This window comes from Mirounga angustirostris, unplaced genomic scaffold (genome assembly GCF_029215605.1).
Source record: "Mirounga angustirostris isolate CCGP_5_RB_7025 unplaced genomic scaffold, mMirAng1.0.hap1 SCAF_9, whole genome shotgun sequence".
Taxonomy (NCBI): domain Eukaryota; kingdom Metazoa; phylum Chordata; class Mammalia; order Carnivora; family Phocidae; genus Mirounga; species Mirounga angustirostris.
The window spans coordinates 3,351,418-3,376,600 of NW_026991717.1; the positions used below are offsets into that span (position 1 = coordinate 3,351,418).

The window sequence follows — 25,183 nt, forward strand, 5'->3', positions numbered from 1 at the left end:
GCTGCACATGGTTGGGGGGCTGCGCATGGTTGGGGGGCTGCGCCCGGTTGGGGGGGCTGCGCATGGTTGGGGGGCTGCGCCCGGTTGGGGGGGGCTGCGCATGGTTGGGGGGCTGCGCCCGGTTGGGGGGGCTGCGCATGGTGGGGGGCGCTGCGCCCGGTTGGGGGGGCTGCGCATGGTTGGGGGGCTGCGCCCGGTTGGGGGGCTGCATGGTGGGGGCGCTGCGCCCGGTTGGGGGGGCTGCGCATGGTGGGGGCGCTGCGCCCGGTTGGGGGGGGCTGCGCATGGTGGGGGCGCTGCGCCCGGTTGGGGGGGCTGCGCATGGTGGGGGCGCTGCGCCCGGTTGGGGGGGGCTGCGCATGGTTGGGGGGCTGCGCCCGGTTGGGGGGGCTGCGCATGATTGGGGCGCTGCGCCCGGTTGGGGGGGCTGCGCATGGTTGGGGGGCTGCATGGTGGGGGGCGCTGCGCCCGGTTGGGGGGGCTGCACATGGTGGGGGGCGCTGCGTCCGGTTGGGGGAGCTGCGCATGGTTGGGGGGGCTGCGCCCGGTTGGGGGCCTGCGCGTGTGGGGAGGCAGAGGGCACAGGGCAGCTCCGTACCTGCAAGTCCATTTCGATGTGAACCTAAAACCGTTCTAAGAAGACGGTTAACAAAAACTGGAGGGCAGGAAGAGAGGAGGGGCGCGTTCACCCGTCAGAGGTTGGGAACCCCGTGCCCCAGCTTCGTTCATCAGATTTACAGACTCTATTTTGTATGAAACCACTACCTAAGGCGCTGCCTGAAGGGAGGCTCCTAATACAAAGGCTAGAGGAGCCGCCTGCCCAGCCCTCCGGGAGGGGGAGGCGAACCTTGTAATCCTAAATTAGCAAACCTCAAGAAGGCTGTTTATAAAGAGGGCTGATAGATAATACGCTTCTGAAAGCGTCACCGTGGCCAACAGAACATGAGGAATCTTTCCTTCTCTTAAGGCTGCAGCTGTTTTCCCTCCCCACTCAAGGCTGTTTTATGGGGATGTGCAGATTTTCACCCTGTGTCCCCCCTCCCCAAGCTACCCAGGAACACAGCACGCAGTTTGATAGCTGCTCTCTCGGGGTGGGGGCAGGCCAGTCGCCACCACTTCCAACATCCCTAGCGATGCTCCTTTATTGCAGCCTTTACGGAACTATCACAGTTCACAAGGACAGGGGGCTGGCGGAGGCTTACTCCCAGCAAGCATTTAAAGATGCTGAGTCCATGATTAAATCACGGATAGGAAGTGCCCTCAGCAGTGATAACTGACGATGAACCTGGCTGATGGCAAAAGGAAGGAAGGACAGAAGGAAGGAGAGAAGGAAGGAAGGAAGGAGAAAAGAAGGAAGGAAGGAGGGAGAAAAGGAAGGAAGGAGGGAGGGAAGGAAGGAAGGAAGGATGGAAGGAAGGAAGAAAAGGAAGGAAGGAGGGAGGGAAGGAAGAAAAGGAAGGAGGGAAGGGAGAGGGAGGGAAGAAAAGATGCTGAGTGTAGAAGAGCAGTGGGGACGACATCTTCTAAGACAAGCATATGTGACCTTGCACAGATTATTTTCCCTCTCAGAACCCGTTTCTTCATCTACAAAATAGACTTCAAAGGATGTGTATCTGGAATATTTAAAGAATATTTAAAACTCAAGAACAGGAAAAAAGTGGGTAAAAATCTAACCAGGTACTTCACCAAAGAATATATCTATAGATGGTGTATCAGTTTGCTAAGGTTCCAATGACAAAGTACCCCAGGCTGGGGGGCTTAGACAACAGACAGTACGCTCTCACGGCTCTGGAGGCTGGAAGTCTGAGATCAAGGTGTCGGCAAAGTCGGCTCCTTCTGAGGGCTGGGAGGGAGAACCTGCTCTCTTCCTCTCTTCCAGCTTCTGGAGTTTTGCCAGCAATCTCCTGTTGCCCGGCTCATACATTTCTGCCTTTGCCTTCACATGGGATGCCCCCTGTGTACAAGCATCTGTGTCCAAATCTCCCTTTTATATGCATGCCAGCCATCCTGGAGTTCACAGACCTGGGACTTTCCCTAATGTCAGCTACCCTAGGGATCCCATCCTAACTGGATTATCTGCAAAGGCCCTATTTCCAAATAAGGTCATATTCTGGGAGTTAGAAGCTTTTTGAAGGGGGGACATAATTCAACCCACAAGAGATGGCAAATAAGCACGCAAAAAGTAATATCATTAGTCATTAGGGAAATTCAAATAAAAACTACAATGAGACATCACAACATGCCTATCAGAATGGCTACAAAAGATAACACACACACACAGACCTGACAATCCAGGCAGTTTGGAAAATCGCTTGACAGTTTGTAAGGGTAAACATACACATACATCTCACAAGGCCACAGAGAAGCAGGACGAGGGAATTTTAGGGGGTGATGGAAGTGTTGTGTAGGAAACTGTGTTGGTAAGCAACTCTCTGGACTCGTCATAACTCTTAGAACTGGAAACCACAGAGTCAGTTTTACTGCCCATAACATTACAGACACCATCCCCCAGGATGCGGGGAGAACCTGGGAAGGAAGGCAGACCGTGATGGGTGAGTGTAAGCGTAACCACACAGAGGAGGGTGGGAGGAGAGGGATGACCTAAGTAATTTTGGGAAAGAGTGTTCTGACTGAACTCTCTAAAGCTATAGATTAAAAGCATCTTACACAAACACTGTTATCCAGCTGCTAAATTGTTTTTCTGTCACAGGGTTATGGGAAACCGAGAAAATGTACTGTAGATCATGAGAGCCAGGCTTCTCACTGTCACAGAAATAAGCTACAAATAAGAAAAAGGTATTGACTATAGTAATGACCCTACAGTGTGGATTGACGTGAGGTTTCAGGATGAATTCACAGATGCAGAAATAAATAGATGTGTGTGTGTGCGTGCATGCATGTGCATGCATGGGTTAGTATACATGCAATCAATCAAAGAACCTCCCAATGGGCAAAGCTGGAATGATCTGAGCAACAAAATAATGACAGTTTGGATTTTAACTCAAACAAAGTGTATATATATATATTTGGATTTTAACTCAAAGTATATGTGTATACATATCTATATATCTATATCTATATGTATATATATAACCTGGAGTCCATACTGATATAAATAAATAAATGGGAGAGAAGACACAACTCTTCCTTACAGGATTCCAATTACCAAAAGTAAAAGGAATGAAGAAAACAGAAACTCACCACTGGAACATCATTATTGTAGGCACAACCCGGAGGATGCTATAAAACTAGGGGGCAAAATTTTAAGGAGAAACAGAGTATTTGCACAGTCTCTAAGTATTGCCTCCAAAATACATATATATTTAATTACTAAGAGGAAAATAGTAACTTAATAGAGAAGAAACCTGGCAGAAACCACCTTAACCAAGGATCAAGGTAAACATCACCATTAAGAGGACATACTGACACCATGTTCCCCCTGGTACTGCACAGTCAGAAGGGCAACAATGCATAACCTTACTCTAAACGTGAGAAAATATCAGATCATCTCAAATAGAGGGACACTCAAAAAAATCCCTGGCCAGTGTCGTCGTCAAAATTGCCACAGTCATGAAAGACAAGAAAACTGAAGCATCACAGTTTGGAGCCTTAAAGAGGCATGGCATTGTGGGATCCTGGATCAGAACCCAGGACAGAACAAAGGACAATGGTGGGAAAATGGTGAAATCCCAATAAAGTGCAGTTAATAGGGTTATACCAATGTCGATTTCTTTTTTTTTTTTAAGTTTTTATTTAAATTCCAGTTCACATACAGTGTAATATTAGTTTCAGGTGTACAATATGGTGATTCAACACTTCCATACATCACCCGGTGCTCATCAGAACAAGTGCCCTCCTTCATCCCCATCACCTCTTTCCCCCCTCCCCCACCCACCTCCCCTCTGGTCACCAGCCGGTGTGTTCTCTAGAGTTAAGAGTCTGTTTCTGGGCTTGCCTCCCTCTCTCCCTCTTTTTTTGTCCTTTGCTCATTTGTTTTGTTTCTTAAATTTCACATATGAGTGAGATCATATGGTATTTGTCTTTCTCTGATTGGCATTTCACTTAGCATAATACTCTCTAGCTCTATCCATGTTATTGCAAGTGACAGGATTTCATTCTTTCTTTATGGCTGAATAATATTCCATTATATATATATGATACACCTTCTTTATCCATTCATCAGTCCATGGACACTTGGGCTGTTTCCATAATTTGGCTATTGTAGATAATGATGCTATAAACATTGGGGTGCATGTACCCCCTTTGAATCAGTATTTCTGTATTCTTTGGGTAAATACCCAGTAGTACATTTGCTGGATCATAGGATAGTTCTAATTTTAATAGGATAGTTCCTTTCTGAGGAACCTTTGTACTATTTTCCACGGTGGCTGCCCCAGTTGCATTCCCACCAACAGTGCAAGAGGGTTCCCCTTTCTCCACATCTTTGCCAACATTTGTTTCTCGTGTTGCTGATTTTAGCCATTCTGACCAGTGTGAAGTGTGATATCTCACTGTAGTTTTGATTTGCGTTTCCCTGATGATGAGTGATGTTGAGCATATTTTCATGTGTCTGTTGGCCATCTGGATGTCTTCTTTGGAGAAATGTCTGTTCATTTTTTCTGACCATTTTGTAAATTACATTATTCATTTTTGGGGTGTTGAGTTTTTGTAAGTTCTTTATATATCTTGGATACTAACCCTTTATCAGATATGTCATAGGCAAATATCTTCTCCTATTCCATAGGTTGCCTTTTAGTTTTGTTATTTCCTTCGCTGTGCAAAAACTTTTTATTTTGATGAAGTCCCATTAATTTATTTTTGCTTTTGTTTCCCTTACCTCAGGAGACAGATCTAGAAAGAAGTTGCTATGACCAACAACAAAGAAGTTACTGCCTATGTTCTCTTCTAGGATTTTAATAGTTTTAGTTGTCTTATTTAGGTCTTTAATCCATTTGAATTTATTTTTGTGTCTGGTGTAAGAGAGTGGTCCAGTTTCATTCTTCTGCATGTGGCTGTCCAGTTTTCCCAACACCATTTATTGAAGAGACTCTTTTTTCCATTGGACATTCTTTCCCACTTTGTCAAAGATGAGTTGGCCATAGAGTTGTGGGTCCATTTCTGGGTTTTCTATTCTGTTTCATTAATCTATGTGTCTATTCTTGTGCCAGTAGCAATTTCGGAGTTTTAATCACTGTATTTGGCTATGTAACACATTAAGGTTAAGTCAGGTGAAGGGTATACCAGAATTCCCTGCGGTGCTTTTGTAACTCTTCCATATGTCTTAGTCATCTCAGTATAAGAAGCTTAAAAAAACAGTTTGACTTGTTCTGCCTGGCTCATTAGGTTTGTCTTTTCAAATCTAGCCATCCATCCACCATCTATTGATAAATTCACTTATAATTTTTGAGGTCATTCTGCACAACTGACAATATGTTAGATGCCAGGGACTGGATGATGCTCCCGCCTTGGCAGAGCTCCAGGTTCAGTAAAGAGCTGTGGAATGTCGCCCAAAGCTTGACAAGGGGAACCACCCTGAATTGAGGAGCCGTGCTGGAATCCCTGCCTTGATGAAACCTTTTCTCTTTGCACTTGGGAATTAGGGCTTGTTGCAAACTTCTCCTATCCTTTGTTTATTACGAAGAAAAGCCTGGGGATAATCTCTCTTTATATTTTCCTAGAATGACTTTTTCACCTTTTTCCTAGTTGATATGTAAGAAATAGAGTATTTGGGTATTTACCCCATCACACTGTACCTGAGAGGACCCAAGCCTTACATGAGTGCCTAGAGAGGAGAATCTGGATTTTTCATTATTCTTGCATAGTTACTGAAGATCACAAAGTATTTCAGACTGCCAAGAAAATAGTGGGGAGTTCCTAGGGAAATTTCTCCAAGTTGGAAATGACATCTCTCATATTTCCTCTCTCTCGGTAATGCTCTCCACTCCTTGTAACCCATGTAGGCCTTAGTTTGAGAGAGGGAGGGAGAGAGAGAAAAAGAGAGAGAGGAGAGAGAGAACAAAAGGGAAGAAAAGAGAAAAGAGGAAGGAGGGAGGGAAGGGAAAGAGAGAGAGAAAGAGGAAAAAGAAAAGGAAGGGAGGAAGGAAGGAGGGAAGGAAGGAAAGAAGGAAGGAAGGGAGGGAGGGAGGGAAGGAGTGAAGAGAGAAGGGAGAGAGGAAGGGAAGGAGTGAAGAGAGGAGGGAGAGAGGAAGGGAAGGAGGGAAGGAAGAAAAGAAGAAGGAAGGGAGGGAGGAAGGGAAGCTAAAACTACACTTTCAGACATCTGAGGTGTTCGATTGCTTATCTCCCCTGTGGCTCACCCTCATGAGGTTAACAGAGTCTCACAGGTAACTGTACAATGATTGATTTTTCTTCAACAAACGACCTTAGAAACTCCAAGGCCCAAGACAAATGGAGGGGACTCTCAAGTTCAAAAACGTGAACGTTGTCTGTAAAGACTCGCTGTCAATCTTGAAGCACTATCCACATGGCTGGAACAGAGGAAGGGCCTACTCACCAACTGCTGCCAAAACATCTTCAGGCGCAGACATCTCAAGTCAGTCCCTAAACTCCTCATAATGGCCCCAATTAGTACCTCCTGCTCTCCTACCATGACCTACTTCTACACCTGTCTCAGGCTGTCCATCTGGGACTTCTTTCCAGCCCCTCTGTCCTTGACATTAACTACAGTTCCCAGGATGTAGATGATTGGGATAAGGGAGTCAGAGGGAATCTCTGTGTGATCCGCCCTGAATCTTGTCTCCCACACGTCATAGGACAGCCAGCGAGCCCATTAGGGCTGCTCCTGGACTCCCAAGGAGGCAGCCAAGGTGACAACGGCCAAGGCTTCCAGAAACCACACAAATAACATCCACGTTCATGAGGATGCCGCTAAATAATCAAAGTAAATTTATTTCTGAATTGCTTAAGGGTCATGAGAGAAACATTAACTCTTATAGAAACAGTAGTAAAATACAGTACACAGGAGTGTCACTTGAACGATACCAAGACGAAAGTACAATAGCAAATGAAAGATGGCGACTTTACCTTTAAACACAAAGGTGAAGCGATTTAATAGGAAATTCGGTTGATAAGAAAAAAATATATGTCCCATGTCTTTATTACATACTGTACAAAATAAAATATTGCACCTTTAAGTCATATAATAAATATATACAGAGAATATTTTACAAATGATCTTTCTTTTAATTTCAAAAACCCTCCACAATCAGGTGTGACTGATGATCAGCACCCCACGGGCTGTGTGTGCCCTTCCCGTCCCCCTCCGTCCCGGCCGCCGAACCCTCCGCGTACAGTAGTGCTCATTGAAAGTGTCAGTGAGGCTGAAGTTAGAACATGACAGCTGGTGCTCAGAACATATGGCAGAGAGACTCACAGCAAGCTTGCCCACAGACCAATCCAAAGCCCAGACGCGCTGTTCGCCTCTTCGTGATCAGGGACTCGGTCCAGCACCACCTGCTTCAGGTGCCGCCGTGGCCACCGGGCTGTCGGCAGCATGTGCGCAGGCAGCTAGAATGCTGACGGAGGAAGGCCGGCCGCACCCTCGGGTCGTGTGCCATCGAAAGCCATAACCGGTGGGATGTTAGGGGACGTGCTCCAGAACCGAATCGGCGTCAGAACATCACCATTTCACACAAGCCCCAGACTCCGTCAGCAGAAACAATTTACTCCCAATTTACCCTCCACCCGGACACACTACCAACACCAGCACTCACCCCGCTCTGAACGCGACCCAACGCAACCCAACTTGGCCTTCTCGCTAACCGCCAACACCAACTCTCGCCTTAACCCAACATACCTTCTACTCTCACCTCACCCGATCCTAAAACTGAAACGAGCCCTAAACGTACTCACCAAATCCCAACTCTGACCCCTAGCCCTCCTGTAACTTCTAGCCTAACCCACATTCACTTTGGATTTACTGACAAATCGGTCGGAATTAAAACAATTACTCACGGTAAACAATTCTTTTCGACCACCAGGTTTCCTATTTAGAACTTTCTCGTAATCTTCAGGATTTTAAGAAATACAAATCCTGAAACAAAAAATCCTCAGGAGTACTATTTCATGCATAAATTAGGTCTAACAAGGCTTCGGTTTTCTGCGTGTGTGCAAGAGAATAGTGCTTAGGAAAATTTCATTCACAGCTCTTAAAAGAAAGCTTTGAATACACTTCAAAATCAGTAGAAAAGGTGAACTTTCCCTCTCCTTTGATTTCCGAGGTGCCTCATTTGGTCACAGATAGATCCCCATGGTTGTGAAAATGGCAGCAACATTTAGTTTGTGCTTTTTGTCCCCGGGTTCTGTAAGAGCAAGGACAAGATGCCACCACCGCCCTCCTCGCCCCCAGGGTCCTCGGATCGGTCAGTGCCGTGAGCCCGTCCAGAACGACGGCCTCTTCTCCACAGACCAGACTTAAGGACCCATAAAAATGCACGCCCTTCACACCATCTTAACTACTACTGGCCAGAGCTTCTGAAGTGTAGCTGCCTCACAAACCTGTTGAAACCCCAAAACTCGAGAGAAGAGGAAGCCATCGGCGGCTGCGCGTCCCTCATGTCTTCAGGACGTCCTACCCTCCGCGGGTCTACAGGTCACAGGACAAGCAGGCCTGTGACAACACACTGGGGATCCGGGCGGTTTCCTGATCGGAAGGACATGGGGAGGGTGCCAAGGGCAAGGGCATGCCTGCCAAGGTATTTCTGAGGGTCCCGGAAGAGGTCACCTCAAAGAGCTGGGATTGAAAACCGGCCACAGGGAAAGCAACAGGACGACGTCCCACCAGTGGTGAGTCTGCCCCAACCCCTGAACGCGGAGTCTAGAGTTCTGAAAGAAATCACGTGTTCCTGAACCAGCTACGTGGGGGAAGAGAGCTTTGACGCTTTGGTTCTGTCTTCACAGCAGCATTACGACCCCCGGCCACAGGTTTACCCTTCTTGGCAAGACTGGCAGCACCTCTGTCTGTAGAGATCTAGCGAACACAAACTGAGATGCTTTACAAACATACAGTAGTGAGCTGTGTCCGAGCAGTCTCCTGCAAAAAAGAAAAGAAAAAAACAAAACAGACATCCATCGAACACACAGCTCATTAGAGACGGAGTTAAAAAAAAAAAAACAAAAACCTGTGAGTTTAAGACAAGCCTACACTGCGATCCCAGAGTGAGCTGCAGAAACCGGGCTTGGATTTGCGGCCCAGGGAATATAGTCGGGGGGGCACTGTGACAGCTCCGGGTGGGGACGGGTGGGGATGGATGGGGACAGGTGGGGACAGGTGGGGATGGGTGGGGATGGTTGGGGATGGGTGGGGATGGGTGGAGATGGGTGGGGACTTGTGGGGACGGTTGGGGACAGGTGGGGATGGGTGGGGACTTGTGGGGATGGGTGTGGATGGGTGGAGATGGGTGGGGACTTGTGGGGACAGTTGGGGACAGGTGGGGATGGGTGGGGACTTGTGGGGATGGGTGTGGATGGGTGGGGGTGGGTGGAGATGGATGGGGACGGGGGGGGGGGACTGTTGGGGATGGATGAGGACGGGTGAGGACGGTTGGGGACGGTTGGGGACGGGTGGGGACTTGGGATGGGTGGGGACTTGTGGGGATGGTTGGGGACTTATGGGGATGGGTGGGGATGGGTGGGGATGGGTGGGGACTTGTGGGGATGGGTGTGGACGGGTGGGGGCGGGTGGGGATGGATGGGGACAGGTGGGGACTGTTGGGGATGGATGAGGACGGGTGGGGACGGTTGGGGACGGTTGGGGACAGGTGGGGACTTGGGACGGGTGGGGACTTGTGGGGATGGATGGGGATGGGTGGAGATGGGTGGGGACAGGTGGAGATGGGTGGGGACGGATGGGGACGGGTGGGGACTTGTGGGGACAGATGGGGACTTGTGGGGATGGTTGGGGACTTGCGGGGATGGTTGGGGACTTGTGGGGATGGTTGGGGACAGGTGGGGATGGGTGGGGATGGGTGGGGACGGGTGGGGACTTGTGGGGACGGTTGGGGACGGGTGGGGGCGGGTGGGGACAGGTCGCAGCTGTACTTGTGGGCAGCCCAGCATCACAGAGAGAGTTGTCCAATCACCACGTCTTACACCTGAAACTGTTGCAACGTCATGCGTCAGCCGGACTCAAATAAAAAAACATTGACAAGCAACCCCACTAGGCTTGGGTTGGAGGCACGGCCCTGCACGAGAGCCAGAAGCACACGGGGCTCACTTCTCAGCCAGGCCAAGTGGCCTCACCCTGCTCTCCGGGGCCTCCCGGCCCTTCTGGCCCACACTCCTCCTCTCAGTGCTGAGAACAGCGGGGGCGAGGAGCCCTTGGAAAACTGATAAAAGCGAGGGACCTGCTCCCTAGCAAAATATATTTATGATGAAGTTTTGTAAAAATAAGATAACGATTATAATATACATAATAATATAAAATATATGTGTATATGAACATATATAATATTACAATTAATATATATAATATCATATTATAATACTAATATAAACACCTATGTCAAATTTTTATTAAGGGGGGCACGTGTGGTGATGAGCCCGGGGTGTCTTACACAACTCGTGAATCGCTGAACACTACATCAAAAACTAATGATGGACTATATGCTGGCTAATTGGACATCATAATAAATTTTAAAAAACAGTAACAGGAAAAAAGGAAAAGAATCCCTATGGTAGCGGACGAGACCTCCCTCTGGGCAGAAGGGGAGTCCGTCATGGCCAGTGCCGCCGACACCCAGCTGGTTCTCCTGAGAACGCCGAGGCCCACCCACGGCAAAGCTGCTCATCTCCTAACGTCCCAGGATGTCCCCTGCGTCCCGAATGGCCGGTCAGCCAGGTGAGCGCCCCCGGGGCCTGGCTGGGGCAGGGCTGCCGCCGGTGGGGATACCTGAGAGGGCTACGTACTGTCACAGAGAGGCCCAAGGCAGTGCCGCCAGGAAGCTGGTTTCTTTTTCTGCACGCAGTGTCTCTCCGCCACAGGTCTGCAGCTCCTCGTGCGGACACAGTCGACTTTCCGAGACTGGAAGCCCCGGCCGCAGGCCGCCGTGCAGGGCCTCCAGGGGCCTACGCTCCAACACGAGTCACAAGCCCCCGACAAGCAGTTCCTCCTCAAGGTGGGTCTGAAAGAGAAAAAAAGGGAAAAACAAGGGAAAAAAACAAACTGGAAAACGGAGAAGCAGGGTGTCACTTCTTGCTGGGATGAGCCTTCCAGCGAACTCTGTTTTCAGTACACTAAAGGTTTCCAGGTTAGGACCCTATTCGTCAGGTGTATGATTTGCATGGCGCGTGGTTGGTGACGCAGTCGTGACAAGGACAGGCAAGCAAACCACACGTTTCCACTCGCTTTCCACACCGAGTCAAGACACGCACCCCAAAGGATGCACTGTCCTGATAAGCCGGAGCAGGTCAGTTTAGGCAAGGAAGAGAGGAATGGCTCACCATCAGCCGCTTCAGATTTGCTAACAAACGTTCGGTTGTGTTTATCGAAGCACCTGGGGCAGATTCGGGTGTGAGAGTAAACGTGTGTGCGAGCGAGCTCGTCTGCGAAGGGACGGCACTCTAACAGAGTTAGGCCACACCATGACTCACAGTAGAGTCAATAAAGACTGTTTGGGGGCAGGGATCTATCTCTGGTTCCTCACCCTTTCAAACAGAACAGAGTTCCGACTTTGCGCCCTCTGACTTTGGAAGATACTTAGCCTAGAAGAGAGAGCCAGCTTGGTGGACCCACTTTGGGGAAAATGCCCTTGTTCCCTGTGGCAGGGGTCCTGGGAGATTTCTCTGTACTACCCGGGACTGTCTCCCACCCCACAGGCGACTGAAAGACAGCCCTAGCTTCACCAAGCTGGTTCAATAACTGTTTTTCTTTCAGGAATTTGGAAGTTGCTGGAACAAGACCTGTAAGCATGGAGGCTGGAGCAGTGCTGGCCATATTCTGCCACACGGGCCAGAGAACTAGAAAAAAAAAAAATTCAGGAAAATAACAAAGAAGGCAGCAAAACGCAGAGAGCTGCAGAGACCAGAGGGGGGCGAAAAAAAACCCCAATGACTTCTCATTTCTTGGTCACAGTCCTTCCTGCGGTCTGATGGCATTCTCCCTTTGGATTCTTGGGGGCATTTTTGTGTTCCTGTAAGAGGCTCCTTACCAGCGCACATGATCTATAAGGAGTGTAGGAATGCCACTGGAAATATAGTAAGATGGCGAAAACGTCATAACCTGAGCTGCTCCAGGGAGAAGTTATTGAACAGTTGGAAGCAGTACTCCGAGTAGCCAGTAGGGGGAGACGCCATCAAAAGGTTTATTTGAACAACAGGGTCACACCAAACTATAGGATTTTACGAAGAAGAGGAGGGTAGCTTATTAATTACAGGGCTTTCGTTTTCCCCAGTGGGTATGAATCCTAGCGGCCAAAAGTGTAGTTGCTTTGGACAACCGAGCACAGACCCACTACTCCTCAGCCATCCCCCCCATGCAGAGATGAGCTTTTTCTACTGAAAAAATTGAATATTCACAGAACACACAAAAAATGTATTTTAAAAGGATACCAAACTGTTGTGCACGAGTGTTGGGTGGTCCCGTCTTAATAAGAAATCGCCCACCTTTTATGCATGTCATTCCGAGTCAACTCTGTTGTTTCCAGCCCAAAGGACCCTAACTAACACGGCTACCTTCTGTTCTGATGGAAGGCAGGGCCAGTGGGAAGTCAGAAGGAGCCCCAGAGCTTATGAAAGAGGAGAGGACACAGGGGGCTAGAGATCAATGCTGCAGCTGCAGATCCAGAGGCTGGTCATCGAGGACCTGGTGAAAGAAAGGTCGGTCGGTCCAGCATAGAGCATCCCACGTCCTCCTGGCCAGGGACAGGCCTGGGGATGGGGATGCCCCAGCTAGGGGGACACAGTCTGGGCGCCAGCACTGTGCACATGTGTGCATGCACGGCTCACATGCTCTCCTGTCTAAAACATGAAAGCGGACACGGCACCAAAAGGCACAAAGTCCCCCTGTTCTCCCAGTCTCCCCAATGTCTCATCGCTGTTCAGTCGAACTCCTCTCCTACCTCAGACCACCCTTTTCCCCATCAGCCAGATGCAACCACGGACTCCAGCGGACAGATTCCGAGCCTGATGGTCATCCCAAGGGCCCGGCAGCTTTAAAGAGATGCAGATGGCCAGGCTCCACTCCCAAAGATTCCCATTCATGCAGTCCCAGGCAAGGACCGAGAATCCTTACTGTAAAGAAACGTCCCAGATAATTCCGAGGAATCACCGCTTTGGAAGCAAACTCCCTGTGTCTGGAAGCGCTGCCTTGGGGCCCCGAGTTGTACGTGTGCCTCGCTCCCCAGCTAATTCGCACCGTCTCTGTCACACTTCCATGCCCCCCAGGCCCCTCCCAGGGAATCTTTCTTCTTCTATTTCTTTTAAACATTTTTGACGTTTTCAGTTCATCTTTTTCTTTTTTTTTTTTTTTTAAAGATTTTATTTATTTATTTGAGCGAGAGCTCGAACACAAGCAGGGGGAGGCGCAGAGGGAGAGGGAGAAGCAGGCTCTCCGTGGAGCAGGGAGCCCGATGCGGGGCTCGATCCCAGGATCCTGGGATCATGACCTAAGCCGAAGGCAGACGCTTAACCGACTGAGCCACCCAGGAACCCCCACATCTCTGTCTCTAAAGCCCCATTTGGCCATGTATTGAGCCTCCTGATAGATCCTTCCATGCTTCTATCCTCTCCACTATATTTCTGCTTCTTGTTTTCGCTGCCAGTGGTTAGAAAGCATGTGGCACGTCCAGTGTGGGTCCTGAAGGAAGGACACCATGGCTGGAGCACCAAGAGTGAGCGGGTGTGAGGTTTGGGATGCGGCTGTGAAGGGAGGGAAGGGGGTGCCTGGGTGGCTCAGTCGGTTGAGTGTGTGAATCTTGATTTCAGCTCAGGTGGTGGTCTTGGGGTCGTGGGATCGAGCCCCGTGTCTGACTCCTCACTCAACAGGGAGTCTGTTTGAGATTCTCTCTCTCTCTCCTGCCTCTCCCCCATGGTTTCCCTCTCTCTCTAATCTCTCTTCTCTAAAAATAAATAAATAAATTCTTTAAAAAATAAATAAATAAAGGGAGGGAAGTGTTTACCGTGTGGCATTTTCTAGGTCACATTACAGACTTTGGTCACCCTTCTTCCAAAGAGCAAGTGAGGTCTCTAAAGTGGTGGTGGTGGTATGATCAGATTTGATTTTGGAAAGGACCGCTCAGGCTGGGATGGTTTGGCTACAGGTAATTCTGGTAGAGATGGAAAAAAAGTAGATGGGTTTGAGAAAATATTACAAGGAGCCAAAAGGTATATAAAAAGTTATCAAAGGGGCACCTGGGTGGCTCAGTCGGTTGAGCGTCTGACTCTTGATTTGGGCTCAGGTCATGATCTCAGGGCCGTGAGACTGAACCCTGTGTTGGGCTCCACGCTGAGGGGGGATCCGCTTAATATTCTCTCTCACCCTCTGTCTCTGCCTCTCCCCTCTGCTTGCGAGCATGTGCATGTGCTGTCCCTCTCGCTCACTCTCTCTAAAAAAAAAAAAGTAATCAGAAAAGTACAAATTACAATAGGATGTAATTTTTCACCCTGCAGATGGGCACAATTTTTAAAGACTGAAAACCCATATAATGTTCATGAAAAAGTTAAATGTCCATCAGCAATGGAATGAGGTAATAATGTTAAATACAACAATGAAAAAGAGCAAAGTGAAACTTAGGTACTAAGATGGGGAAAAAGTCTATAATGTATTGATAAGGAGAAAAAGCAAGTTTCAGAAAAGTACATCAGTATGTTAAAAAAGAAAGCTCAGTCCACGTACGCGTTTGTGTCAGAAGTCTATCTTTGAGAATGCAAAGTGAAACATCTGGGGTGATCCATATCAGTCTGTGTGTGGTCTCTATCTTCTCAGCAAAAGACAAAACTAGGTTGTCTACTGAGAAGGAGGGCAGCAGTTCCATTTTCCACTTGAGGAAAATAGTTTTCTGGCTTGAGTTGTGTTGTGGGGAATAGGAAACAGAAGATTCTACATTGCCAAACCCTACTGAAGGCTCAAAATGGAAACTGAGCCAACTGTCAAGGTCATCTCATTTTCTCTGGCAACACTCCGGGTGGGGAGGAGGGAAAGGGAGCCATATTTCGAGCATCTTCTATGACCCAGGCTGCTTAGGTAGGTGCTTTCACACTAAGCCAACTACTCGAAACCTCGCAACCATAATTTTATGTGGACAGTAATACCCCGTTTTGCAGATCAGAAGGCTGGGTAGCCCAGGTCACACAGGAAGAGAGTGGGAGAATTCCACATTCCCTCATTAGTGTGCTTTCTGGCTCTCTCCCCACACCCCGCTGGCTGGGGCGCGCTCCTCTGGGACGGCGGAGTCGCCAGGTGGAAGGAGCCCGGGTCTCAGGGTGACCTCGTGGAACAACGCCCCTCTACCCCAAACCGAGCACCAGCTTTGACTCCTACACAAGAGAAAAGCAAACTCTTTTCGAGTTTAAGCCCCTTTGCGAGGTAAAAGCTTGTTTCATTCTCTGCTACACTGCTATGCCAACATCTTCATCAAAACAGTTTCTAGGGGCGCCTGGGTGGCTCAGTTGGTTAAGCGTCTGCCTTCAGCTCTGGTCATGATCCCAGGGTCCTGGGATCAAGTCCCGCAGCAGGCTCCCTGCTCGGTGGGAAGCCTGCTTCTCCCTCTCCTTCTGTGCTCTCTCTCTCATGCTCTCTCTCAAGTAAATAAATAAAATCTTAAAAAAAAAAACAAGTTTCTAGACAGAGGAATACAGCAATCCACTGAAAACATTAGGAAGATTTAATCTGTAAACTTAAATATCATTAGGCTTGACCAGCTTTGTATATAGAGGGAAAAATATCTGTCCTCAATGCTACTCTTTTTTTCTCTTTGGGGTGTCCCTCTCTAAATATGTCTAACGCCCAAATAACTTGTAATTATAATAGTGCATATTAATTAATATTTCAGTATAATGTATACTGTCGAGGATGGTACTATAAGAAATCATCATTGGATAGGAACTGTCAATTGTGAAAGGCAGGGGACAGGAGAAGTCATTCCATTTTCAGGCAGTCACAACCACGGACTGAGGCAAGAGAGGGTTCTGGGCCGAGTCAGTACCTCCTTCTGTCATCACAGCGGGGGTCAGAGCTGTTGTGATGTTGACAAACTGCATGCTGCCGCTGCATCCTCCCAGTGCGACCCAGGCAACGTGCTGGACACTGGAACAGAAGCACAGCGCAGCATAAACAACCTGTGAGCTCACGCCTGCCGTGGTACCAAGGTCATGCACTGAGGGGGAGCTGGTGGTCCCCAGGGGAAGTCAGGGAGGATGGGAGTGCAGCTCTGAGGACGAGACAGCCCTCCCTCAGAGCCAGGAAGATACCTGAGTATCTTCTTCCCCCTCCTCCCCCTCCAGCCCCCCGAAACTTAGACCATCTCTGGGGAGAAGGGAAAAGGACGGGGTCAGTCTGTAATTGACGGGGCTTCGGTCCAGAAATGACATTGCTTAAAACCATAAGCAACTGCCAACTTTGGGTTTTCCTGCTCTGAGCAAAAGTGAGTTAAGGTGAGTTCAATTAAAGAAAAAAATTTTTTTCTGACATGGGGTTCTTACATTTTCATGTAGTCATAATACATATTAATTTTTCCTTATACTCTGTTTAATGCTTGAAAAGGCCTTTCCCATCACACTGGTTCTATTTTCATTCACCTTCCCGGTCACGTCCTTTGTAGCACAAAAGCTTTTAATTTTTACACTGCCCAATGTAACTGTTTTTGTTGTTGTAGCTTGTGTTTTTGGTGTCATATCTAAAAAACCACTTCCTAATCCAAGGCATGACGATTTATGTCTACATTTCTTCCAAGAGCTTTATAGTTTTAGCTCTTAAATTTAGGTCTTTGATCCACTTTGAGTTAATTTTTTGCATATGGCATAAGCTAGGGTACAACTTCATTTTTCTGTGTGTGTGGATATCCAGTTTTCCGGCACCATTTGTCAAAGAGATTATTCTTTCTCCAATGAATGGTCTTGTCACCCTCGTATGAAACCAACTGACACAGATCTAGAAATTTCTCTCTCGACCTTAAATTCTATTCCAGCAACCTATATGTCTATCCCCTGTCAGCACCACACTGCCTTGATTACTACAGCTCTGTAGTAAGTTTGGAAACCAACAAGCTGGAGCCCTCCAACCTTGTTCTTTTTTCAAGATTGATTTGGTTATTCTGGGTCCTTTATATTTCCATTTGAATTTTAGGATCAGCTTGTCAATTTCTGCAGAGAATCCAGCTGGGATTTTTACGGGGATTGTGTTGAATCTGTAGATCAATTAGGAAAGCACGGTCAGCTTAACATTAAGCGATCTGATCCATAAATATGGGATGTCTTTCCATTCATTTAGATCTTCTCTAATTTCTTTAAAAAACCTATTGTAGGGCGCCTGGGTGGCTCAGTTGGTTAAGCGACTGCCTTCGGCTCAGGTCATGATCCCAGAGTCCCGGGATCAAGTCCCACATCGGGCTCCCTGCTCGGCGGGGAGTCTGCTTCTCCCTCTAACCCTACCCCCTCTTGCGCTCTCTCTCTCACTCTCTCTAATAAATAAATTTAAAAAATCTTAAAAAAAAAAATGTTAAAAAAAAATTAAAAAAAAAAAACCTATTGTAGTTTAACACTATTTTTTTAAACCATTCTTCTGTTTTGGTTAATTACCATTGAACTTTAAACCCACTTAACACGGGTCTGTCCTCTCATTTCACTGCATGACTCAGGGTTACTCCTGCATCAACACTACATTATTTACTTACATCAGATAACACCAGCTAAAGAAGGTCTGTCCACCCCTCTAAAAGTTGTCTTTCCTAAAAATTTCCTGTGCTCATTTGTTCTCGCACATGAATGTCAGAATTACCTTAAGTTCCAAAAAAAGAATTCTACTGTAGTCTTTGTTGGAATTCTATTATGTGTTTCAGTTCATTTAAGGGAGCAGACATCTTTACAGTACGGAGAATACCTTTATTTGTCCTACTTTTTCTTTACATGTTTCAACAGTGTGTTCTATTTCTCTTTACGGGTTCTGTTTTGGTTAATTTTATGTGTCAGCTTGGCTAGGCCATGGTGTGCCCAGATATTTGGCCAAGCAGTATTCCAAGTGCTTCTGGGAGGATGTTTCTGGAGGAGATTAACATTTAAATCAGTACTCGAGGGAAAGCAGATTGTTCTCTCTAATGTGGGTGGGCCTCACCCAATCAGTTGATGGGCTGAATAGGCCCCAGAAAAGGAAGAGGGAATTCCTCCCCAAGTAAAAGGGAATTCCTCCTGACTGACTGTCTTTGAACTGGGATATTGGCTTTTTCCTGCTTTTGGACTTGAACTGAAACACTGGCTCTTCCTGGGTCTGTAGCCTGTTGGCTTCTGGGCTGGAATGACACACTCAGCCGTCCTGGATCTTCCAGCTTCCTGACTCACCCTGCGGCTCTTGGGAGTTGTCAAGCTCCATAACTGCATTAACTCATTAACTCATGCACACACACAGACACACACACACCCCAACACCCTATTGGTTCTGTTTCCCTGGAGGACCCTGGCTAATACAGATATATAGATTTTGGTCCTAATCTTAGAACAAATATCTAAAACTGTGTTAGTGGCTCTGGAACTGGGTGATGGGTAAAGGTTGGAAGAGTTTTGAGGTACATGCCAGAAAAAGCTAGACTACCTTGAAGGGCACGTTGTTAGAAATGCAAACATTTAAGAGGACTCTGATGAGGTTTCAGGTAGAAGTAAGGAACATGCTTACTGGGAACTGAAGGAAAGGTGATCGTCCTTCTCAAATGGCAAAAACTTGGGGCACTTGGGTGGCTCAGTTGGTTGAGCTTCCAACTCTTGGTTTCAGCTCAGATCATGATCTCAGGGTCATGAGATCGAGCCCCGAGTTGGGCTCTGTGCTCACTGGGGAGTCTGCTTGAGATTCTCTCTCTCCCTCTCCCCCCTTTCCCCACTCACACTCTTTCTCTCTCTCTAATAAATAAATAAATCTTAAAAAAAATAAAATAAAATGGCAAAAAGTTGGCCGAACTGTGTTCTAGTGTTTTGTGGATGATAGAACTTGCAAGTGATGAAACTGGATATTTCACCGGGGAGATTTCTAAGCAAAGTGTTCAGGGTGCCACCTGGCTTCCCCTTAGTGCTTACAGCAGAATGTGAGTGGACAGATAAACTGAAGGAATCATTAAACAAAAAGGAATTGTAACTGGAGGATTCGGAAAATTCTCAGTCCATCCATATTTCAAAGAATGAGAAAGTATGTTCTGGAAGGAACACGAATGGTGTGGCTGGACAATCACTCCATAAGGAGATTCCCCATGGAGTTAATCAGCCATCCCAGCGGAAGCCAGGAATAGAGATAGGATTGTACCAGGAGAGACACTGAAGGGACCTAGTTAAGGAAGGCTTTAGAAACTGTGGATTCTACAGGATGGGATAAAGCCATTCAGCTGCAAACATGCTTTATCCTTCAGGAAGAGAGAAGAATGACCCCAGATTCAGAGCTCACCAGGGATGCCTCTCCCAGGACAGGCCCCGGGGGAGGGGGAGGCTGTTCCCTCGATTTCCGCGGGCCCCGCTGCCCCTGCCTAGTGCTTCAGGAGCAGGGCCCCTCCAAAGAGCCACGTGGGAAAGGCTGCTGTCTAGGGCCATGGGGCAATGCCGCTGCCCTGGTGGGTCTGGAGGGCAGAGCGTCAAGCCAAAGAGGATTATTCTCCAAGTGTTAGGATCTAATGGAATTAGTCCTGCTAAATTTTGGACTTGACTGGGACCCACCGCCCGTTTCCTCTTCTGATTTCTCTGGTTTGGAAAGGGAACATCTGTCCTCTGCTTGTCGCATCACTGTATTTTGGAAGTATGTAACTTGTCTGCCTTCACAGGTTCACAGGGAGAGAGGAATTCTGCGTCAGGACGGCTCACTTCTTACCCATTCCTAATTTAGATGACATTTGGTGAGACTTTGGATTTGAATTGAGGACAGAATGGGTCAAGACTTCTAAGGATATTGGGATGGGATGAATGTACTTTGTATACAAGAAGGACATGAATTTAGGGGAGGGGGCAGAGGGCGGAATGTTATGGACCAAACTGTGTCCCCTCAAAATTTGTATTGGTAGCCCTAACCCCCATTGTGACTGTATTTGGGGACAGGTTCTATAAGGAGGTGTTAACAGTGAAATGCTGTCATAAAGGTGGGGCCTTAAGCTGCTAGGAATAGTGTCCTTACAAGAAGAGGAAGAGACAGAAGTCTCTCTCTCAGTCTCTGCACAGAGAAGAGTCCATGTGAGGACCCAGTGAGAAGACAGCTGTCTTTAAGAGGGAAAGTGAGGTCTTACAAAACCAACCCTGACAGAACCTTGACCTTGGACTTCCAGCCTCCAGAACTGTGAGAAAATAAACTTTTGCTCTCCGCGGCGCCCAGTCTGTGGTATTTTGTTACAGGGCAGCCCTAGTAGACTAACTAGGTTCCTAGACATTTCTTTAGACTTTTTTTTCCCAAATATTTTTTACTTATAATGTTGTTCAAGGTGGCGTTTGGGATATGGGCTATGAGACTTCTGTGCCCATATTACTAATGATCCTCTGCTCCCTTCTCGAAGCCTGCTCTTACTCCTTCTGCCCCAGACCAGCCAATCTTGGAACTTCTGTCACCGAGCTACTCTATTCAAAGAAGCCAACTTTGGTTCACCTTTATACTGGAAGACAGAGACACCGTGATTTCCAGATCTAATCCTTGAGGTCAGACACATCCATCCGCTTCAGAGATCAATCAGATGTTTCCCCCCAAATTAAAAAAATATATACATATATGATTACATTACTGTCAAAGCACTAGATCTGTCCGCCGTACCTGGCCCCCTGGCTCAACGACCCACTGGCCGCAAGGATGACCGGAACACGGCCTTCTTCCCGGAGGCCGCTCTCGGGGAGCACACGCTCTCGGAGACATCACCTGCCTAGTGCCACCGGCTGTGGCGCGTCCGCAGGTCACTTGCCGACTGTGGAACCCTTCGCCGCAAGACACAGAGCACTCGGACCACGCGCTTGTGAACCACCTGGGAATAAAAACTACAGCAGCTCAGTGAGGACTGGAATGTCAGCCCCTGCAGGGAGTGTCTTGAACGTCGATGCTAACATTGTGAGCGTCTGGGGGCCGTCACATGTCTCGAGGGGAATGAACCGCAGCGCCGATAACCCCTGGCTCTCTGCTCAGATTTCCTTTTTGTTCAGGGGAGCGACAGAATTACCAGGGAGAGACAAGGAACACAGGGGTGGGGCCGGGCCGTCTGCAAGGATATGAGAGCTGGCACTGGCGGGGCCCCAGAGAGCACAGCTAGGGGAAAATTGGGCGGAAATCTCAAAAAGGTGGATTGCAGCTCACTGAAACCAAAGGGAAGAAAATATTTTTAAAGCACCTATGTGCTATTTGCTCTGGGAGACGTTTACATGTTATTCCCGTTCTTTGTAGGGAAGAAACCAATGTCCAAAGGGGTAAATAAGTCGGTTACGGTCACATAACCACAAGCCAACAGAGCTGGGGTTGGATACCGGGTTTATTTGACCCTAAGTTCCCACTTTTATGACAGAGAACGCTTGGAGCTGGATACCTTTGGGATACCGAGTGCTCTATCACGGAGGATGTTCAAGCTCTGCTGGGATCCTACCGGGCAGGGGCTCCTAACCTGAGCTCTAGGGAGCTCCAAGAGACGGCGGACCTGGACGGGCAAAGAATTACCTCTTCGTTGGGGCGCCCGGGTGGCTCAGTCGGTTAAGCGACTGCCTTCGGCTCAGGTCATGATCCTGGAGTCCCGGGATCGAGTCCCGCATCGGGCTCCCTGCTCAGCAGGGGGTCTGCTTCTCCCTCTGACCCTCCCCCCTCTCATGCTCTCTGTCTCTCATTCTCTCTCTTTCAAATAAATAAATAAAATCTTTAAAAAAAAAAAAAAGAATTACCTCTTTGTTGTCATTGAGCTACAAGTGAAATGTAGTGTTCCTTTAGTATAAAAATGTCAGCCAGAAAACACAGTAGTATTAGCCCTGTCTGTGATTTTGTTACCAATGGAGACCATAGATATTTTTACATGACCTTACAATTGTGGAAGGCATCTCAGAAAGTTATTTATATTTATCACCACTTCAAAATTAACGTACTGCTCGATATTAGTGTATCAACAGAGAGGCAAATCTATTACCGTATCATCATTTTTCAACATGATGATGCTGTACTTCAATGTTACTGGTTTCGTGATTGAATGTATTCTATTTTACAGATTTAAAACCCTTGTCCTGGGAACGGATCCCCAGGCTTCTCCAGAAACCAGAGGTGTCCACAGCACAGAGAGATGAAGGACCCTCAGTGCGAGAGCCCTAGGGTTACAAGACTTCAAGGTGCCTCTCGTAGGTGTGAAAGTAGATGGCCGCTTATCCTAGGCAGGTGCACAGCTGGAGAATATGTAATAAACACGGCAGCTGATACATTTGTTTCCACTTTGTAAGAATCAAGAATTGGCATAACCAGCTCCCCCGAGTTACTGTAGCATCAGTTTGCTGCTTCTCCAGGGACAGATGACTCAGCGCAAGACCTTCCTCTGAAGCACAGGACAGGTACCGAGAGACATGTCAGCCACCAACGGCCACAGCCTTGCGAGAACATGCTCCCAGGTATCTGCTTTGTTTGCCAGGGTGACCCTGTCTCCCACTCCTCTCCAAGGCCCAGGTCAGCAGATTAGCGTGGGCATTTGAGCGAGGGCAGCGAACTCTCTAACGAAGTATCCATCTCAGTCGTGCTCCAGAAATGCTACTGTTATTATTATTTTTATTTTATTTTATTTTACTGGGGATTATGGTGCCATTTGGTCAGTTACCTGCTAGGGACTCTGTGATTCAATCATTCATTCGTTCACTCCACACATATCTGTGGAGGGTGCATAATGGGGGCAGAGATTGTGCTAAGTGCTGGGAATAAAGTGTTCTGCAAACAGCTGTGGATTTACCCTCCTGGGCTGGACAGTCTAGTGTGAGACAGACCATGGTAAGAGCTATGAACACGAATGATAACAAATTATGAAACACATACAGCACAGGGGCTTGGCTGAGCTTGGAGGGGAAGGTTAGGGATAGTTCCCCTGAAAAGAAATGAACAGAAATAACTAAGTGGAAAGAGAGGGAACTGTGTTCTAGGCAGAGGGAACAGCATGTGCAAAGGCTCTGAGTTGGGAGAAAGACACATCTCAGAGAAAAAAAGACAGCATGGAGTGGAGATCAGATAACCAGGCTGGGACAGAATGGCAGCCTGAGGCACAGGCACAGAGGGACTTCTGTTCTCTCGCTCCAGAATTCAGTCAGGCAGCAAATACGCACTGAGCACTAGTGTGTGTGAGGCACTGGTTTAGACACCGGGGTGAACAAAATGCGCGAGACAGACGTGCTCCCAGTGCTAGGGATTTTCGGCCTTTGTCAAAGTGTTTGAAAGGTTTTAAACAAAGAGGCATCTCGGTGAACTTGTGTTTCAAAGACGACTCTGTTTACACATGGGACGAGCACTCTAGGGAGGGAGACAGGAATCAGGAGGATCCTGGAGCCGTCCACATGAGGAACCTGATGGCGTGAGCTCCCGGGGGAACAGAGGAACTGGACAAGAACGGATGGAAGTGAGAGAAACAGGGGCGTCTGGGATGCAGTCACTGGATCTGGAGGCCTGGGGACAGACCAGGTTTGGTGGAGATCGTGAGTTTGATTTTGGACATTTTTAAATTATTGATTTCTATCTATCACCTAGAAAGGCTATGAATGGTTTTGACCTCTGGGGTGGAATTTAAGGAATGGCATTTTGAACGGGACCTCCAGTGATGCTGGCCCACTGTGCCATCTCGAGGCAAACCCACGGGACCAGCTCTACTAAGGACCAGATAACCCTGTGAGTGTAGGAAACAGATGCGGGTAGCGATCGAGAGCAGAGGCTCTGAACACAGATCATCTCGATTTGAATTCTGGCCCTTGTATCTGGGCAGCTTCAGGGTGCTTTCCCACCTGTGAAATAGGAAGCTAACAACATGTACCTCCAAGGTGATGGTGAAGTGGTCCCCGTAAGCACTTAGCAGAATGCCCGAGGCAGAGTACACACTGTATATACCACAGTGATTGCACTGGGAAGTCCAAATTACCACGCCTTCTAACCCGAGCAAAAACCTGGTACTGACACGAAGAGTGACCACACGTACCTTGAGGGGCAGTCCCGGATGTTACAGGGCTGAAACCCAGCCAGCGGCTTCGGGAGGTGTTGGCAAAAGGCCTCACTCACTTCCTGCCCATTGGCCATCACACACTGGGGTCTCTGGACTCGGGCTCCCAAGTGGCCGCAGGTGGCAGAACAATGTGTCCAGTTACTGAGCTCCCAAAAAGGCTCTGCAGAAAGGAAATGAAATGTCATGACAGCCCTGAATGAGATATGATGATGGGGCTGGAAGGGACATGGCCACAGACCACCAGGAGCTGTTTTCTGGTTGGCTGCCCATCTGCTTCTTTGAGAAGCACTCGGAGAGTATGCCGTCACCTAGTGGAAGGCCTCCTTTACATTTCATGTTTCCTCCACTGACTTACTGTCCTCACTGGGTGGGAATGGTGGCCAGCTTGGGGCCCTTGGACCACAGTCTGGGAGAGGTGCTATTGGAGGCCAGCCGGACTTGCCAGAAAAATCCCAGAAAGAGGGAGGAGGTGCTCTGTGCAGTGGGCTGGCTCCTCAGTATTCTCCAAGCAGAGCCAAGAGGACGAGAGAGGAGGGTGTCTCCAGGGGATGCTCTCACAGGTTCTATTTCTCAAATGTAGGCCAGGCGGAGAAATGAAAGACCGTTTAGCAGGGACCAGGGATTAAGCAGTCAGGTTAAAAATGCATTTCATTCCATTCTTACTTTTCCATTAATTCTTATCTAAACTTCAACTTACTCCTGGAACTGCATAAATAATTTGTCATGGAGACATCTGGGAAGGTAAAAATGAGAGTTTCCTTTAGCAAAGTTGAAGCTGATCACCTCCAGTAATTATGGCTTTTTAATTTTAGTCTTCATTCCAAACAGCCTTTCCCTTCCTTTTTGACACTTGG

The 25,183-nt window shown here is 48.0% G+C and overlaps 1 protein-coding gene and 1 non-coding gene across 10 annotated transcripts in view; one reads left to right on the forward strand and one right to left on the reverse strand.

Annotated features, from left to right (window-relative positions):
* Positions 1–1,228: 1,228 nt before the first annotated feature.
* LOC123862749 (small nucleolar RNA SNORD49) lies at positions 1,229–1,295 on the forward strand. The gene has a single exon (XR_006795419.1). It is a non-coding gene; the product is annotated as a small nucleolar RNA SNORD49 (small nucleolar RNA).
* Positions 1,296–6,889: 5,594 nt separating this feature from the next.
* Positions 6,890–25,183, reverse strand: part of ADAMTSL3 (ADAMTS like 3) — a 372,820-nt gene continuing 354,526 nt past the window's right edge. For 2 of the 9 annotated variants that reach the window (XM_064569802.1, XM_064569800.1), the window contains 5 exons: positions 24,306–24,489; positions 20,936–21,140; positions 16,161–16,261; positions 10,927–11,141; positions 6,890–9,052 (listed from right to left, as the gene is read on the reverse strand). In XM_064569802.1, coding sequence (XP_064425872.1) covers positions 8,946–9,052; positions 10,927–11,141; positions 16,161–16,261; positions 20,936–21,140; positions 24,306–24,489 — 812 coding nt within the window. In that variant the 3' untranslated portion in view covers positions 6,890–8,945. Of the gene's footprint in view, positions 9,053–10,909; positions 11,142–11,919; positions 12,821–12,843; positions 13,249–14,494; positions 14,562–16,160; positions 16,262–20,935; positions 21,141–24,305; positions 24,490–25,183 lie in introns of those variants that run through there. The other 7 variants (XR_010404803.1, XR_010404804.1, XM_064569801.1 and 4 more) reach the window with 7 other exon arrangements.